At 38.5% G+C, this 19,159-nt stretch overlaps 2 protein-coding genes across 4 annotated transcripts in view; one reads left to right on the forward strand and one right to left on the reverse strand.

The window, feature by feature from the left end:
* LOC138607412 (pre-B-cell leukemia transcription factor 1) overlaps window positions 1-8,011 on the forward strand; it is a 61,129-nt gene extending 53,118 nt beyond the window's left edge. For both annotated transcript variants that reach the window (XM_069680002.1, XM_069680003.1), the window contains exons 7-9: window positions 1,314-1,426; window positions 2,317-2,406; window positions 4,915-8,011. In XM_069680002.1, coding sequence (XP_069536103.1) covers window positions 1,314-1,426; window positions 2,317-2,406; window positions 4,915-5,007 — 296 coding nt within the window. In that variant the 3' untranslated portion in view covers window positions 5,008-8,011. The remainder of the gene's footprint in view (window positions 1-1,313; window positions 1,427-2,316; window positions 2,407-4,914) is intronic.
* A 7,560-nt stretch (window positions 8,012-15,571) lies between these two features.
* On the reverse strand, window positions 15,572-18,945 carry med8 (mediator complex subunit 8). Of its 2 annotated transcripts, none has more exons than XM_069680259.1 (7): window positions 18,887-18,945; window positions 18,442-18,563; window positions 17,388-17,532; window positions 17,166-17,306; window positions 16,929-17,016; window positions 16,600-16,839; window positions 15,572-15,972 (listed from the first exon to the last, which is right to left on the reverse strand). In XM_069680259.1, the coding sequence occupies exons 1-7, from the start codon at window positions 18,890-18,892 to the stop codon at window positions 15,902-15,904; spliced, it is 813 nt and encodes a 270-aa protein (XP_069536360.1). In that variant the 5' UTR covers window positions 18,893-18,945; the 3' UTR covers window positions 15,572-15,901. The 2 variants fall into 2 exon arrangements, with proteins under 2 accessions (XP_069536360.1, XP_069536359.1); XM_069680258.1 differs by having other exon boundaries at window positions 16,579-16,839.
* Window positions 18,946-19,159: the final 214 nt, after the last annotated feature.

The following is a 19,159-nucleotide window of genomic DNA, read 5'->3' on the forward strand; positions in this document are numbered from 1 at the left end:
TTCTATGCCAAGGAACATGCCTTTAACCTACTAATGCACCATTATAATATTAAACAGGTCCCGTTAACAAGTACAACTACCCCTGTAGAACAAAGCTGTGTCAGAGATAAGCCAACCTGAGCCCCATGCCAAGTCTCCCTATGCTTACTGTCCTTTTGTGTTCATCTCAATTAACCATATTCTTCATGTATCACTATTTCAACTCTGTCTTCATCGTTTCCTGCTGTACTGGCACTCTAGTGATATTTTTCTATTGTCAACAAATCACATAAAAACACAAAACCAATAATGAATTGACTCTACTAACAAGTCCTGCTTGATACATCTTATTTCTCTGTGCTACAGACCTCCATTGTGTCCAAATACTATTAAAAACACATCAATGAGCCACACTGTCACTGCTAGCCCTGTTGCCTCAATACAATCAGCATGGCAACATTGTTTTGAATGGGGTAATCTCACATAGCCTACTGGCATAGGGCAAGGAAGTTAAAAAGATAAAATAACCTTTTGCCAATTTTTTGGTGTTTTTTATGAGAGTTGTTGACAACAGAATAAAAACGGAAAAATGCTAGCCTTATTTTTAAAACTACAGTTCTTTGTGTATTCGCCGTCTTACCAGGAGTCAGAACAGGAAACATGTTTAGCCTAGCATCAAACAAGCAGATTCAAACAACTAGCGTAGATCCGTAAAAAGTAAAACAACACATTTAATTACCTCAAAGCTCATGTTTTATGCTTTTGTATCAAATAGTCACCAAATAAATTCAAAAGTCCTGCAAGTTGGAAAGTGGCAAATATTGGAAGATGCATTTGTCACATTTGACAAAGCTAGGCTAGCAGTTTCCTGCTGCGGCTGCACTATGCTAGGCTAAACACGTCCCGAGTCTACTTCTGCACAGAGCTCTGAACTTAAAGTTCATGGTTATGATACAAGTTATATATTTTTATAGATTATGTGATATTTTGACCTTGGGTAAGACAGAAACAAGGACCATTTGGACCGCTTTTCAATTTCTTCTTTTCTGTGGTTGTAGCTTAGCCTTAAATAACCTCTTAAGAGTATTAATGAACAAACTTCTTGCTTATTTCTTTGCCTGGAGGTGAAAACTTCACAAACACCTCTTCTGTTAAGCTAAAGCCTTTCATTAGTTTCTTCTTGGCTCCATTCCTCTCATCTAACAGAGCCTGTATGGCTGCTAGCTAACCTCTGCATGGTGCTCCTCCAGGCTGCTAGCCTAGACGGGCCTTCTTGCTTAAGCCTGCTTGCTCTCTGTCTCTCTGTGATTCGACTGCTCCCTCTCTCCTTTTAGGTTCTGCTGGCTCTTTTAACATGTCAAACTCCGGGGACTTGTTCATGAGCGTGCAGTCTCTCAATGGGGACTCATACCAGGGGGCTCAGGTGGGAGCCAACGTGCAGTCACAGGTAGGGCCGCGAGCAGTGCAGCAAGATAATACAGGGGCAGACCGACCTCACTTTCCAGTAGACCTTTCTCACAGCAGATATTTTGGCTTTTCACAAACAGGGGTAACAAATATCTTTTGGTTAGTGCCATATTCAAGAATGTATCATAACCCTTAACTCTTATTCAGTTGAACCAGCTTATTATACAGGCACTTTATATTGTTTGTTAGTATTTACTTTTACTATCGCTACAGATAGGGTATATTATGAAATCTAATTTAAGCCAATTACTGAAAATGGTGTGACTGAAAAGCTAGTAATGGTGGTAACCATCATGAAACAATGGGTCAACGCTCCCAAGTCTGTCTTTTCCAATTGTCCTAATGCAGAATTGTTTCCTGTGATTGGCTTTGACTGATATTTTGGCTTGAATTCTAAATTTTAGAAACATTTTATTGTTCCAAAAATTTAAATTGAATCCACTTCATTTCCACTATATTTTTTTCAACACCCCCATTGCATTTCTTCTACATCCCCCTTTACTTTACTCGTATCTAAATGAAACATCATTAATGTTATTAATTGCACCTGTGCTTTTCCTCCTATGATATATCAACATGTTTGTCTGTAAAAAAGACTTGTACTGGCTCCTCTGTAGCGCTTCTTCTCAGTCTCAAGGGCAGATGATTTGTTCACCATGTGAATAGTTGTTATTTTAAATCGTAAAAAGCAAACGTTTTTATCCTGAATTCCCTTTTTGTTTGATTGGACCTTTTTGTCTCCAAGGATATACTTGCAGCAGTGCACTCTTGTTGTCTCTCTTGTTGTCTTGTCATCCCTCCCTCTTTTCTCTTGTGCTGCTCTTGTGTTGACTCTGACCTTGCTTTGTTTGTTGTTTCTGAATGTTTCAGGTGGATACCCTTCGCCATGTTATCAGTCAGACAGGCGGATACAGTGAAGGACTCACAGCCAACCAGATGTACAGTCCGCAGGGCATCAATGTAAGGATTCTTTTTTTTGTCTTTCTCTCCCTACCAATTATTTTGAAGCCATAGGGCTCAGAATGCCACTTAGTAGGACTTGTCTCTGCTCCATGGTCACCTAGTTGATTGCTTCTGCATCGCTCGTGCCATGGGCAGCACACTGCCCGGCGTACGCAGGCATGAGGCCGGCCGCACACATGCAGGGCCGCCGTCTGAGCCTGTCATGTTGGATCAGGTCTGGTGTAACACCTGCAGCCACGTACAGTCAGCCGTGAGCTAACTGCACAAACAGGTGACACCTCCTACACTGGACTTCAAATCCCTCTGACCACCTGACCCATGATTAGCAGCCCCGGGGCCAGAAGTTCCCATTAAAGCCTCCCAGGAGACAATGCTGCTGTCCTGCTAAAAATATAACCTCACGCCGCTGGAAACAAGTGCTCATGTGCCATAGGGGCGTGTTCCCCTCGTGTTTGTCTTATTTTGAAGCAGAGTTCGGGGAAAGAAGTGGGGGTTGTGGAAAGGGGGGGTTGGGGTTTTGCTCGCTGGCGGCTGCAAACAGTAGGGAAATTCACAGCGACAAGCCGTGTCGTAAAGGGGAAAATCGATAAGACAGACACAAGGAGAGCAGAGTGTGGACTTGGGACAGCAATCCAAGCGCATTGCTCAGATCATGTTCCTGCCACACTAATGGCCCTGACAGCGAGCCACGCTGAGAGGACGAGGACGGTCACAGCCGCGGCTGGGTTCCTCCGCTGTCGTCGTTGTGCCTCAGTGGCCATATGATAATCAGATGAAATGTCTCCCGTATAAAAACATGTATGTGTATTCAAATAGGCTTCCTGGCTGCTCTGAGCGCATCCCGCAGCCAGCTGTGCTAACCCTGAGAGGCCGCTAACGTATTCAGGCCCTGTTCTTTCTCAGTCCTTTGACCTCACAGATACGGTTCTCCTTGGACGCCTGCTTGCTCTACCACATCTTACACTGCCACAATATGCTGTGTTATTCACTTTTATACCCTGTAAAGAAGCCCCGCAATGCATAATGTAAGAGCAGGATATCTGTGTGGCAGGCTGTTTGCCTGTGATTTATGTAGCTAAGGCGAGTAAGTTAGGAATTCTGGATCTTTTTTTTACTACATGTGCTCTCTATTTTTTTATGTTTGAAATAATGGCGTTTTGTGTCAAAGTGTTTAATCTTGTGGGGTCTAAAACATATATCATCAGGGCTCTTTCTGGCCTGTTTTAGGTCCCAAAATTTAAAGCAGAGAGAAGCACCTAGTTGATTACACCGCAGAAGTTTTTAATTTTAAAGGGATTTCTTTCTTTTTTTAAATATATATTTAATATTAAAATATTAATATTTTAATATAAAGTGAAAATATATCTAAAAAGTGTGTATACACTCACTGGCGACTTCATTAGACACACCCGAAAAATCTAATGCAGTTCAATACACCTCTATGACAGCTTAGAAAAAAGCCTGTACATTACAGGCAACATAAAAGCAAATCGAATGGCTGAGCTAGTGTATTAGATTACATTAGATATATCAGGTGTACCTAATGAAGTGGCTGGTGAGTGTATCAGCCTTAAAGACTCGATCTTCTTGTGGGTTCTCAACATAAAAGCTGGTTAATTCTGTGTTTCATATTAGACAGAATTTATGAATGTAACAGTGGAACAAATGAAATAAAAGTGCAAGTAAACATCTGCAATGCTGTGTAATGACTGCACAGATACATATTACATGCTGTGGGTGATTACAGCTGCAATTTACATTTCTGAAACAGGCAGAGCACCACCAAAATCAGACGTCCCCTAGTTTGACCCCTCCATTTTTGATTACACACTTGTGCCTTAAATAACGGGCTTTGAAATGAAAGGCTGTCGAGGACCATTTCCAGTTTTTTTGATGGCTTCAAATATGCTATTAATATCCTAAATGCTCCTTAACAGGCCTGTCTCTGTTAGTGCAAAGACCCTCCATAGCTCTTATTGTATGTTAATTCCTGCTGTCAGCTTCATAATTAGTGCACATGACATTGATTGCACTTGTTTTGTTTCAGAGGTCTTTTCATACCATTTACATATATTCACCATGTTATTTAAAATGACAGTGACAGGCATTCATTTCAACACGAAAAAAATCTTGTTCAGCTCGACTTTTCTTCAGTGTTTTTTCTTCATTATAAGAATTTGAGTTTGCAGTGCATGATGGGTAGAGACTGTAATTCACTCTATTTCTGCTTGGTTGAAATTTTTATTTTTTTATGTCAGTCTTATTCTGAAATATTAGCTGTAATTTGAGATAGGTTAGCTTTTCCTGCAATCCAGGAGGCAATTTAGCTTAAGGCTGTGTGGCAAAAGTATCCCAGCATACCTTGCTGCGCTCATACTCTATTCTGCCCTCAGGACTTCCATTCGTTGTACCTCACTGTGTTTGACCCAGCTGCAGTGAATAATGAATATGAAAGTAATAGACTCACCCCCTCCTCCTTTCTGCTCCTCTCTTTCTTTCTCTCAGGCAAACGGAGGCTGGCAGGATGCTCCGACCCCCTCATCAGTGACTTCACCCACAGAAGGACCCGGAAGCGTTCACTCTGACACCTCCAACTGATCCTCCATCCCCCCTCACTCCTCTGTGTCCTCTGCTTCCTGATTTCCTCCATCACTGCTCCCTCAGCAACATCTCCAAAAACTTGAGCTCAAACCCCATCAGGACTGGACGTGACGTACTTTATGTAGTTACACGGCGGGACACAGCTGGGGTCTGGGTTGACATTTTCCCCCTAACGGACGAATATTTCACTTTTCCTTTCTGGACCATGGCAGCACCGTTAGCAGCCTGCGTAGGGGACTCATATCCACACTTCACAGTTTGTACAGTTTCCACTTGATGTCCATGTTGCCTCTTTGTATTTCTCTTACATGATATATTCACACAGTAGGCACACAGTTAGCAGCATAACGCCCCACGTCTTGTAAATTGAGATGCTTTCACACTACCTCTATTCGAAATAACAACAAGAGAAAACAACATTTCAGATGCTTTGGTTTGACAAATTTTTATAATTATTGGGATTCTACTGTACACCATGCCATGCCCTGCCATTACACCTCTGTCTTTGTTTCTGTTTTTATCTATTGTGCCAAAGTTCAACCCTGGAGGTGAATTTTGATAATGTTACTTTACCCGTTTTTTCATTTTGTGAAGTTTAATCATGTTAGTCCATATAAGTCAGGTAATATCCAAGTATTTAACATCGATTTACATAGTTTGTGTTCAGAACTTCTGCAACAGACATGACATATAAGGCTTTTTATATGTTATTGCAAGATTAGTAGGTTTCCTGCACATCTGCAGGACAATAATGCAAAGTATTCACATTTTTACACAAGCATTTCACAAAATGCGAGCAAAGGGAGTTAAAGTTCTGTCATGCATGTTGGCTGCATCCACAATATAAAAAAAAAATTGACTTTTAACACTTAATTCATGACAACAATAGAAGAAATAACAGCACGTCAGTATGTATTAAAGCACAAATACAGAATGATTGAACTCAAAAGGGTAACGTTTGTAAATGTCAAAGGGAAACAACACAGAGGAATTTTAGCTACAGTATAATAGTCATATATGGAAGTAAGAAAGTGTACATTGTCGGACATCGTCACTGAGGTCAATAGAGCCAAATACTGCTGGTAACCAAATCCAATGCAAAATTGTAATTTTGATTTAAAGGTACAGTATTATGTTGGGATTTCACACTTTGCATGTCTTTTCTCAGAATCCACTTTTCATTTATGGAATTATGTTTGTGTTATAATCCTGAAAATGTAGTGGGACAGATTTTTCTGTTATATTAAGTTAAATTATTCTTTCATTAGAGAAATTGCTCTTCATATTATACTTTGTGTACAAGCACACTAATAATTTCCTGTGCTCAGATATTCCACGGCACGCTCAGGATTGTGGCACAAACATAACTCCATTTACATCAGTTTTGTAAAAAAACATAAGGTTACGTAACCCCTGTTCTCTGATGACATTAGTGGGAGTAACTGAAAAGAGTACTGTCTGTTTAAATCCTTGTTTTGCTTTAAAATATCACTAAAATCACCACATCCATCGTCACAAACCAATCCAAAATGTGAAATTAAATTTGTTGTATGTACAGTATAGTATGTGGTCTAACATGTATACATGATTACATTAGTCCTCATGAGATATCAGCATTTACATACTTTGATACCAAAAAAAGGCGGAATTTTTATCCTCTACATTGGGATCAGCTTTATCGACTTATTTTATCCTCTTTTCTTAAGATTTTACTATCGACTGTGCTAGTGAGCATCTCATAATGCGCTGGTGCTCTGTATTCCTATCCAAGAAAAGAATACAGACGTGTTTATATAAATTAAAATGGAAACAAATACTCTGATGGCACACAAATCCAGATACTGTTTGGATATATTTTTATGTCTCCATATTGTGAATAACTCATGCTTTTTTTTTTCATTTGATATGTTGCTTTGCTACTTTGGACTATGTTTCTTTTTTATGCTACCATTATATGTGAATTAGCCCAAGAATGCTCTATATACAGTATGTAGATATGCACCTTTACTCTTTCTTTTTCTATTTGGACAGTATCCATTTTAGCACAGCCTGATGGAGTTTCTTTTAGAATGAAGGTCAAATGCTTTTTCTTATTTTGTACTCAGACCACAGAAACAAGCCTGCCTCCAAGATGGCTGCTGTCCGAATGAAGGTGACGTGAAAAGTTAGTGTTAACATTGTCCCCTGGCATTTTTTTTTTAGCATAATGGATCTCTTACTGAATACAAAATTCAATCCCGAGAAACAGTCAGAATACATCCTGAAAAGCAGAGGTATTTTTGAACAGTTGTCAGTGTGTTTGTATTTATTACACAAGTATGAAATCATGGATGTTTCAGAGCTACAGTCTGGAGGACCACGACATGACAAACACCAAACAAACCCATTTGGATCATGCAGAGCGGCTCCTCCTCGACCCCCCTGCTCAGTATTACAGTCGAGGGGCCGAGCGCCATTGAAGTGATACACAGAACCTGCCTCAGTCGTGTCTTCTGAAGTCACTGGAGTGAACTGACAGCACCGGCCATGCAAGGCAAACACAAGGATTGTTTTTGCAACCCTTCAAAAAAGGCTTAACTCTACTTTTCACTTTGCCTGTCAAATATTATCGAAGCTTCATGTAATGACGCTTTTTAGTTTTTGAATATAAAAGGAAAAGAGACATGAAAAGAAAAATGAACAATTTGTAAAACATAAAATGTTTTATTTGTTGCATGTCTTTTTGTTCTTCAATAAAATAACGTACTGCAGTGTTTTGAATGTTAACTTCTTTTTTATAAGGATTTCAGAGTGAAATCGTGGAGCCTTTTTCTTGACAGGTTTGAACTTTTAAGATCTCTGCGTATGTAAAAAGTTATCAAATGGAAATCTATTGTCTTTTTAATTCCAATTCAAAACCTGTTTTCTGTGGAGAAAAATAGATGAAGGTGTAGGTTTTATGGTCTCTTAATTTGTACTGGCAATGCGTATCCCAAATAAATAGTTTCTTTTGTTGCATAAATTGCAGTTTTGTCTTTTTTCATGCAAACTTTCATGTGCTTTTGTCAAGTTTTCCACAAACACACGACTGAATTTCATCTCAAACTTGTGTTTGGTTTCTCCTCCAGACTTTTCTAACAGGGTCAGGGTCAGGAGTCACTGTAGGACACAAGTTTACACGTTGTAGACTTGTCAGTCCAACACCTCTGGATAACATTGCACATCTCACTTCCAACTATGCTACGGCACGCAGGCATTTTATCACCACTAACATAGCGCCGGAGCTCGGCCGTGCTGCCGAGGGTGTGAAGGGGACATTTTCACAGTTTTCGAAGTGAGTGAAAGCTGTGCGCTCACGGCAGACAAGACACCCCCCCTTCCCCCTCTTCCAAACACCCAGCGCTCCCTCCGAGGCATGGTTAATGTGCGTTCACTGAAAGAGGCGGAATCCACACTTATCTCTCTCCTCCAGATAAACCAGACAGGATGTCTGATTCTGCTCCTCCGATTCATCCATTCCTGAAAAAAAATAAATTGTTGAAACATTAACTTGTGGATTAGAAAAGGTTCCCAGGAGCATCCAAAATCAGAGAGCGTGACAGAGACTGTGGGAGTGACATATGCAAACATGATCAAGTGTAATTACATGGAGAAGCCTCCTTGTTTCTATCAAAGGCCTTCTCTTAGCCAATGTTTGAGGAATGAAAGGCAAGCAGTGCTGGACGTGTGTAATTTATTCATGTGCTCCTGAAAACCAAAAGGCATTGTAAGGCTGATTCAGTCATTACATGGTGAGAAGGTGTAAATCCCATTCTGAGAAAAATCAGTGAACGTTCTTTTCAATTTCTGATTCCTTTCACAAACAGGCTGGATAGCACGCTGCTGCGTGACGAATGCTGTGTAGGTTTCTAAGAAGGCTATACTGATCATTATCCATTTTACACGCTGAAATGATACAAATCCAATCAGACACAGAATCATGACTTTCTAAAGTCCTATCTATTAAATAATACCTCGGCTGACCTATTGGTGTAATGAAATGCAACCTGAGAAAAACACAATATTACCTTTTCCTGACATGTTGATACAATTTAATCTAAAATTCAAATGGCTTTTATCCATTTTAGAAATGAAAAAGAATCTGTTGGCAGGTGTTAATATTTTTATCTACTGCTAAGATGTGAAAGCCATCCTCAGAAATAAATGATTTTGTGATTTGCAAGTCAAAAGATGTCCTGTTTTCTGTATGAAAGCAGGCTAAATTTGGTTGAAATGTGAAGGTTTTTTTTAGACATCAAGGTTACAGACCTGTTTTTCAGCCTTTTGTGGATTTTTTTATTATGAATTTAGAAACTGGTCCACAGTCGTACGTCTGGTGTCTAAAAAAAAAAATTCACTTTTCAACCCAGTTCAAACAGAATGAATTTGAGCTGCTTTGTTTGAATAAAAAATCTGCAATGAAATATTTGTGCTTGCCCCACTTACCTTTGAAGGGAATCTAAATAGCTTTACTCATTTCACAAAAGATCAAGTACTTGGTTGTAAAACATTTAACCAAAAAGTATTTTGACACAGCAGGAACCACACATGATAACATGAATAAAGGCTGAATTCCATTTAGCTGTGTTAACACTGTGTGAATGTACTGGAGGCTAGCACATAGTGATGAACCCACAGAGAATCATCACTGACGCTGAAGGTCCCTTCGTCTCTACTGAGCATTTTAGCATCCTTAAACTTCTTGTTTAAGTGTTCACATGTCACCAATGTGACAAAGAATTTTTGAATTTTTCGGTACTTTTTACAGTTTTATTTTGCTCTAACAGCATTTGTAAACGTAATTTCCAGGCACATGCAAAAGCCTTCCCTGAAAAGGTTCTGTTGCATCGACTGCAGCGGTTATAAACATAATGGAGCATTCAAAGAGATACGGTCCAGGCTTGTTCTTTATGTGTAAACTGGGCCTGACTTCAATTTAGCAGCTAAAGAGGCAGATATTTATGTTGTAAGTTTCTAGAGACCAAAAACTAAGCTAAAAAGGAGGTTAATGTTACTTTGCATTTGCTTTTTGTTAAAAGCAACTGTTTGCTAACTTGTAGCCACTCACTTTCAGAAGTGAAAAATAATATAATTATTAAATATAAATTGCAGAACAAATTTGTGTTTAGCCATAAGTACAACATACTTGAAAAGAGGAGGGTTGGTGGGTAATGGGGGCCTAAATTAGTTAATCCGGCGTTGTATGTCTCTGAAAGTATGTTTTTTTTTTAAAATGATGGATTGTACAGTTGAGCATGGCAGTATATACTTTCTGTTTTAACTGGATCAACTGAAAAAAAACCCCATCTTTCTGACTTATTAAATCAAACAAGAGAACATCATCAAACATCACTTTATACTGGTTTTAGGTTGCAAGCTAGATTAAAGAAGGGAATCTGATAAAACCTTACTGTTAGACAACAGCTAACGTTAGCATTCAGCCACTCCTAGCTAGCATTACTGATCTTAAATGTTACACAGTTAGGGCAAAAAGAAGGCTAATTCAGTTTAAAGATAAAGATTAATATCTTTCCTATGGTATCATATACTATCAAATTTAAGCTAGGAAAAAATGGAATGCTAATGCTAGCTGTTGTCAGTAACTAATGGGTAATCAAATATGTGAGGCTATTAACCTTAAAATATAGCCAAATTTGCCTCAGGATTTTCACGATCTATAATCTTTTCAGTTGCTGATCAATTTGGAGGTGGTGACGACATAAGTCAGTCAAGGTCCAACCTGAACATAAAGTCTGTTGAAAACAAACAAAAAACAGGGTTAGCACAAATAATTAGAGTTTTATAATGATTTTTGATTTGTAAAATATGTTATTGCTATTTTGTAGAGATGCATCACAAACATTAAACCTCCCTCTTTGATGTGAAGAGAGAAACAGTGAACATTAGCTTCGTACATGTGATCCTACTCATCACTGGCAGTTTCGTATCAATTATCCTCAACCAGACCACAATGCATGTGGCACATACAGAGGGGCTCAGGGCTCATATTATATCAATGACAATAACAAGGCTCATGAAAAGGCTGGCCTCATACACAACGCATAATATGCATCAGTTATGTCAACGCCTGCCAGGAAGATACACACACACACACACACACACACACACACACACAAGGACACACACATGTGCCTGAGGGAAGGGCTACTGAAGCAGACGATGCAAGGTCTGAGGTCTGAGGGCAGGACATAATGGAGAAGCTTTGTCTCAAGGAAACCCTCTGTATTAAAAAGATGAAACAAGTCTTCTTCTCATATGAAACACAAAATAACTCAAAAGAAAATGGTTCTGCAGGAATAGGGTCAAGTAATTAGCGACTGTGGGTGTGTTCCAGTCAGTGTTGCAGATTTCAGATTTGGAAACAGTTCAGTTTGGCAAAGACTCGCCGCTGGAAAGCCTCAGTCTCGTATTGCCTATGCCACCCACAGATCTCTAATGAATTCCTCTGATCCCAACTTTCATAAAGAAGACATTTGGAAAAGATTTCACAGATCGGCGTGCGTCATCATAGCCTTTCAAGTTATTTCAACCGTGGAACATTTAAATTAGAAACTGCAGAATATTTGAGCTTTTTAGGGTGTGGGAGTTTTAAGGCTGTAAACTGTTTCTTTATATTTGCCTAAAGCTTCCATAATGAGCAAGATATGGACCTTATCGTGTTCTTCAATTATAGGGAAAAACATCCTTTAAAAGCGTGCCAGGAGAAGCTCTTATTAAAGAAATGAGAAAGTTATCTCTCCAAAACACGAATCAGAAATGAGACAAAACAATATTTTTCGCTGATGATCAAGGACACGCAGATACACTGCTGTTGCAATAATTATCTCACTCACGTCCAACAACAAAAGTCACATCATTCATGTCGATTCTCATGCAGCTGTGAGCTAATTTGTTTTGAGTTTGTGTCCGTGTTTTCATCTTCATAAATGTTTTCCCTGCATATCTGGACATGAAGTCATTTGACACATTTGGTCACTGCAGTGTGTTGCTTTGGAGGGAAATCCTGTCTTTTCATAAGGTAGCAATGCTGATTATGTTGTCAAGATGGATTTATGTCAGGTAACACAAACTGCTCAGTTCCCCCTGCTCTGTGTTCCCTGCTATAGAGTGTATATTGTAATTTAGGAGGCAGCTGTCATATTGAGTTTTGCCATTATCCGGTATGTACAGCGAGATTCAGAGTCCGACTGAATGCACCGGATGCTACTAGCCTACACTTTATCTCTGTATCTCTCTTCTCTCTCAGAGAAACACAACCTTGATTTAAGATTTCAAATTATTATTTAAATTGGCAAAAAAGAGAAGGATATAAATAAATGTAGCCTATCACAGAATGGGTAGGTTGCAGGGCTTCTGCCTCCCAACAGTGAAACACTGCTGACCCCTCATGGTCTGTGTGACTTGAGGAGTCTTTTATAGCCAGAAAGCACTAAGTGTGGGCACAGTGTAGTTGGGTGGGGTTAATCAAAGGTTTTAGAGTTTGAAACCCCTTTGCAAATCTGTGTTATAAATATAGGAGTTGTAACCTTCATGATATGCCTTTTAAATCATTCATACACATCTTACATACAAGTTTTAACTTTTTGATCGACACTGAACTTTGTGAGCAAACTTTGAGGCTCAGAAATTGCACTAGGGTTGGGCTTACACTATATAAATAAATAACTGAATACATTTGTTAAAATAATAAATTAGTCGTTGCTTAAATACATTTAAATGTAGTTTAAACGCCTTAAATTATGCAAATTCAACTAGAATCAGGCTGTACTGACCACAGTCACTGCTACATGCTAAGCTACGCTTGCTGGCTTTTAGCTAGGCTAGTTTATGTGTTTTTCCCCCCCCCTCATTATGATTAAAGGGTAAGCTATGGTCTTATTCTTTTTGTATGACATGTATTAAGATGTTGGGGGAATAAAAAAAAATGTGTTTAATCAGGAAATAGCAAAAACTTGGAGTATTAGCCTAAGCTAAAGCTATCGCACTAGCTAGGCTTGACAGGCGAGAGTATTTTTCTAACACAATAAGTAGTGACCGTATCTTGGCTTATTTGAGTTGGTGATGATGGTATTCAGCAGATGCAACTTGTTAGTTGTAAGACAAGTACTCCAGAGTAAATTAATAATGTCATAGCTCAATACAGATGAGACGTAACTGTCATGAAGATCAGATGTGGCTGTGACAGCTGCACAGGGGCACTGAGTTTGACATAACTTTATGTGCCTCTGCAGGGAGCGTAACAGCGCCTGCATCTCTGCTTTTACAGTTGTTAAAAGTTTGGACGGTCAGTTAATTTGTGTTTTCTTTATAACATGTTAGTAGGCTATCTTATATAAGACATGGGGGACTGCACAGAGCATGTGAAGCAGCATGATTTAACAACCCTTCATCTTTTTCACTTTTAATTTGTCAGTAAAACAGGAACTCTTAAGTGTAACAAGACATTACACATTATGATGTATCACATGTTTCTAGTTCTAATAAACATTCACACAAGTCCAATCTTAAATCGGACAAAACAATGTTTTTAAATAACTTTAGTTTTCCTTAAAAAATAGTCAGCAAAAATATCACATTCCTTTACTTTCTGGTGAGAGAAAACACATTTCCCTTTCTTCCTTGAAAAAAAAAAACCTGACAAAAATGTCTATATGAGTGACTGTGAAATGTATATGAATGCTGCAGTAAAAATTAGTAAGTAGACCAGTGTACCTTGAAGTAGCTTTTTGTCAAAATAACCTCAGACTGCCAGCAGCAGGAGACAGCTCTGCACTCCTAAAACAAACACTTATTTTCATGAATAAGATCATTTCAGTTATAACTGATCTACTTTTTGCACTGAATAATTAGAATTACTTTATCCTGTATACTGATTCTCTGAAAATGTAAATGAAAACTGATAAAACAACATTTTGACTTGTCACAGAGAGAAAAGAAACACAGGTGTTTCTAATGATGGCCTTGCTCTTTTCAAGTGTGCCAGTTAAGTCGTGACAGTGCGACAGTGAGCATACATGAACAATACCAAGACACTGAAACTGAAGCAGATAAATGGAATTCAGTCATCATTCACTTTACTATTTTCACCTGTGATTTTCTTACTGTGACATGTGAAAATCCTTTCTTTGAAGAATGGCAGTTATATCAATATTACCAGAGCTGTAATCCTACATATAAAAATGAATCTATTTGCAGCTGTAAATCTACACGGGACAATCATATAAGCCTTTGATGTTTTTTTTGTTTTCAGAAGTTGTGTGACAAGTGCACGCCGTTTTGTGTTCAATGCATGCCTGAGCCATAAACACATAGGTTACGGCTAAAGCTTCAGTTCTGCATAAATGCAGCGACAAAACTTGCTTTTAATTAGTTTGGGGGAATCAATTTCAATAAATATCATCAATCCCTTGTGGATCAGTGTAATTTGAAGCTTGCACATTAAATTTCATTGACCCATCTAATAAAAGAGGCGCAATAACATCAGGGTCACACACACAGAGGGTCATCACTTCGACAGGAAAAAAAAAAAACAGAGAACAAACCATGTGTGCTTCACTTTTCTCCTGATCATTGACAACTTTTTTTTTTTTACAATTGTTTTCATTTCTTGGACAGAAATCATTGTCCGCCTGTAAAGTGGGAAAAATAGACACAGATCAAAGAATGTAACTCTAGCTTACTTTATAAATGGGCAGCAAACATGCAAAATGTGCATAAACCTTAAACTTTCGATAATAGTTTTGCATTAAACTTAATTCATTGCTTCTGTGTCCTGTGGTTAGCATGATATTGCTTGTTACATCTTTGTTTATAATTTAGACCTCATCTGTGGACGCAAGTGTGACCTTGTGCAGCTTTGAGCTGTCTCAGCAGAGCGTCCGACCATGGTGGCTGACACAGCGAGACGTCTGCCTGTTTGGGGACAGAGGGTGTATGTAGGTCAGCCATGGGCCTGCTTGCTGTGACAGCAGCGCGGTCACTGTGCTGTGCAGCAGGACAGGGATTGGAGTGGACAGAGAGAGCCGGCGTGGAGAGAGGCCCCCCTCACACGTCAGCACCGATACTTCCTCATTTGCCCCCTTAAACACTTTGACATTATCAGGCCACACAGAGCGACGTCCACCCTCATTATTCTCACCTTTGGTTCTGCAGCAAAATGGGCAAAGCGAAGCAAGAGGAGGAGAAACCGGCAGAAATTGTGAACAGACAGCAGATCATGGTGCATGTCTGAAATGTAAGGATGGTCATTTGACGGGTACTGTCCCATCTATTTCAAGACACCAACACTAGTACTAGTAAAGTTTTGACCATAGAGAGTTGTGTAAACACCATCTCATAGTTAAAATAAACCACTAGAATTACTGGCAAACCACTACACAACAGTTTGCTTGTCAAGGATTAAAATATTATTTTGAAAATTTGCAGATTTATTTAAGTGCACAGGGAAACAAAATTTTGTGTTAATATTTTATATTAAAAAAAAAATTAAAATATATTAATTACACAACCAAATAGTCTTTTAAACACATCTTTTATTTTAAAAAAAAAAGAGTCAGGCCTATGGTTCCAAGTATAGCTCATAAACTATGTCACACTGCCATCTGGTGGCTCAAACAAAACTACTCAGACATCATATCAAAATATGAAAATATGAACCCTCATGGTTCCAAATACAAACATATTTTGAACATTAAGAATGTCAGTGAAACAGCTTTAGTGACACCAGAGAAATACCTTCATGAAAGCTGGTCCAATTTATGAAAATAATGGGTGTATATAAATGGACACAAGTACGTATTTTAAGTCTCTGAAATGCAACAAATGTTAAACATAGAAAAAAGAAAGACTAAGCTCATCGGTTGTAAGGATGCATTGAGCCAGATGCAGATTTGATGTTCGTCTTGATGCTGCTCGGCATTTTTCCTGAGACAAAACAAGAAGGAAAAATAAATATCACTAAAAATATATATAAACTTAGATTATTTCTCCATTACTGTTTAGGTCAGTGGTTCTCAACTGGTCTAGCCTCAGGACCCACCACCACCGCAACCCAATTTTTTCAACCAGTCAAATTAAGTTAATTAAAATCTGTGCAATTTGCATAAGAATATATTTCCTTTACAATTAATTCAATTAACATCCTTTTTTTTTAAAAACAGAAATAAACTTAAAAAAGGGCAACCCACTTTTGGGTCCTGACCCACCAGTTGAGAACCATGGGTTTAGGTAAACAGAATGAAATCAGATTAAAGAAATGTAAATGTACATAAGCAGCAAGTTATAATGTAGAACTAGATGTAAAGAAAAGGTTAGTATTGTTCAACGTTAAACTGATATAACTGTAAAAAAGAAAACAGAGGGTTCAGTCTTTAATCAACAAAGTGCCTCACTTAAAGTTTATTTTTTATACTTTGTGAATATATTTTAGTAAAATAGTTCCATTGAAATGTTAAGTTTCAGAATGTAAATGTTCATGTGGTGTAATTTATTGCAAAATAAACACTCACAGTACGTGTGTGAAATACTAACCCAGCTCTCCAGGTCTCCTACCTGGCTGCCCTTGCTGCTGAGGAGCCACAGGTCCTCCCATACCTGCCTGCTGACCTGAACCACCACCAATGGTGACCTGCTGTAAGGTCGGACCTCCACTCATCATGGGCCCCTGCCCAGGATGTCCAGCGGCCACTGGGCCTGGAGGGCGACATTTGGACAGCCCCTTTCCAAATGCAACAGCTCCAACCAGTGCGTTGGTGTCAGCTGGGTTGAAAGACGGTTTGTTCTGTCGTATTGCTGAAAATAAAAACAGTAATAAAAGTTAACATATATTTATGTATAAGTCAATAGAGATAAATTACAGTGACTGTGAAAGCGTAGCTTACCTGCACTTTCTGCATCTCTGTCATCACGAGGATTGTTGAGCTTCTCAAGGAGATTGGAACACAATTTATTTAACGTCTGGATCTGTTTCTGTTGATAAATATATAACCGTGGGGTTTGAATATCTAAGCAAGCAAATCAATATTTCATATTTTTGCACAGCAAGACAATTGCTTGTTTTTTGTATCCTAGGAAGACTGCATCAATCTACTCTATCTATATGATTATCAGTAACTGACCTGTGCCACGTCTGGCCCAATACGTGCTGCCTCTGCACTCAGCTGCTTCTCCTGCTCCTCCACCTCTGGATCAGGCTTGGTCCTTAAATAGTCTGGTACAATCTCATGGCTAAACACTGGGACACGTTGCTCTGTGAGTTTCTGTGAGGAAAAAAGCACAGGAGGTAAACAGACAGGTCAGAGAGATAGCTTAAAAGAGGACACGGTAGCTTTAATACTCACTGCTAAATCCTCATCTCGGTCTGGAGACAGAAGCAGGGGTATTATAACCTGATTACGAAAAGACGGTGTCTTCTCATTCTTGAGCAGTTTATTTATGGTGTTCAGCTGACCAGATAGAAGAGCAAAGTTGTCCAAAACAGAGGGCCTGAATGACACAAACACACAGCACAGCATGTGAGGGGAAAACACTCCACTCCACTTTGCTTCTGGTATTACATTAGTAAAGATGTTTCACCTCATTTATTTAAGGCAGTTATAAAGCTCATCGACAGACCAGATATTGCTTTGATAACATTTTTAGTAAGAGTATCATGTTTTAATGTCCTCCAACACACACAAGGGTTGTGAGACAATATTGATACATTTGAGTATCAGAATATTATGTTGCCTATTATGTAGCCGGCATAAAAAGTTGTGTTATGATGGTGGATGTGACAAAATTTTTGCAAAGACAAATGCACATCTCTGTGTTCTGACTGAACACAAACTGAGAACTTTAACTCATATTTTATGCATATGGTGGTGTGTATGTGTTGGTGGTGACAATTTAAAAATGGAAATAAACTGCCTTACTAATGCTGTATATATAATAGTGTATATCGGCATATATATTAAAACATAACATCTGTAAAGTGACACATTTTGTATAGCAAGATTTTTGCCAATACACAGTCTTTATACAGACCGAAAAAGTCAGTTAAAATCTAAAAAACACTTCATATCAGATTCAAAGAAAATAATTGATTCATGATTGATGAAGAATTGATTAAAAAAACGTTCCTTTAATAAAATACAATTGTATCCTAACTTTTTGGACTGTTGCTGAGATATGGGGACAATTCTGACGTCCTACCTTTAAATACTAACAATTACTAAATATATATTTCCACTAAAAATGTCCAAAGCCTCTGCACTGATTATTGTCAAGATTTAGTTACTTTTTCAACCTGAATAACATTGTTGGCCATGATAATACAGACAGGTTTTCTTTTTTACTTGAAGTTCAATGGCACACTCTAAAACGTATTAACCTGAAGTAAATTGTTTTACTTACCATGTTAATCGCTCGTATTCATTTTCCAACTTATAAATGAAACTGTGAAGAGCACTTTTGACGTGTGCTACTCGAGAGGCGAGAGACTCTACTGACGCCTCCAGCTGCTTCTCTTCTCGTTGCTGAGGGAGAGAAAAGGGTGAATAAAGCCCGACACACACAGAAAACACTCAACCCAACAATCCTACAGTCTATGGGGATCCCAAGTTCGTCAATTTCATGTTAGTGTAACTTTACATGACGTTAGACTTCATTGTTATGTTAGGCTAACAAAGCTGACTGGATGTTGTGCTAACTGTGCCTAATAAAGCAAGCTAACATGGCTTCTGCTGGGTCTACTGGAGAAGTTACTTAAGTAAGAAATACATATGAAAATACGAATGAAAATATAGGTTAATTTAGGCATACTGTAGTTTACAATATATAAGCATAAAGACAACATTACCTGCATTGTTGAACTAGAAGCTAACGATGAAATCCTCAAAAATCTATGAAATCGGAAACACTTCCGGGTCACGATGTCAAAATAAGAGCACGTGTTTTGTACAAGTCACCGTTTTTTATCGACACTTCATATCTTTTTAAAGTAAACGGTAATATTTAGATGAATATGCATCACTGACAACACTAAGAGCTTGCAGATATAAGAGCCCTGGAAAAATGTGGTTACGAAAACAAAAGACATTTCTAGCTGTACACTGTCAGGTCGCTACTGTGG

The sequence above is a fragment of the Semicossyphus pulcher genome, unplaced genomic scaffold (assembly GCF_022749685.1).
Source record: "Semicossyphus pulcher isolate SPU_LCO1_2020_fin unplaced genomic scaffold, fSemPul1.0.p SCAF_4, whole genome shotgun sequence".
NCBI classification, from domain to species: domain Eukaryota; kingdom Metazoa; phylum Chordata; class Actinopteri; order Labriformes; family Labridae; genus Semicossyphus; species Semicossyphus pulcher.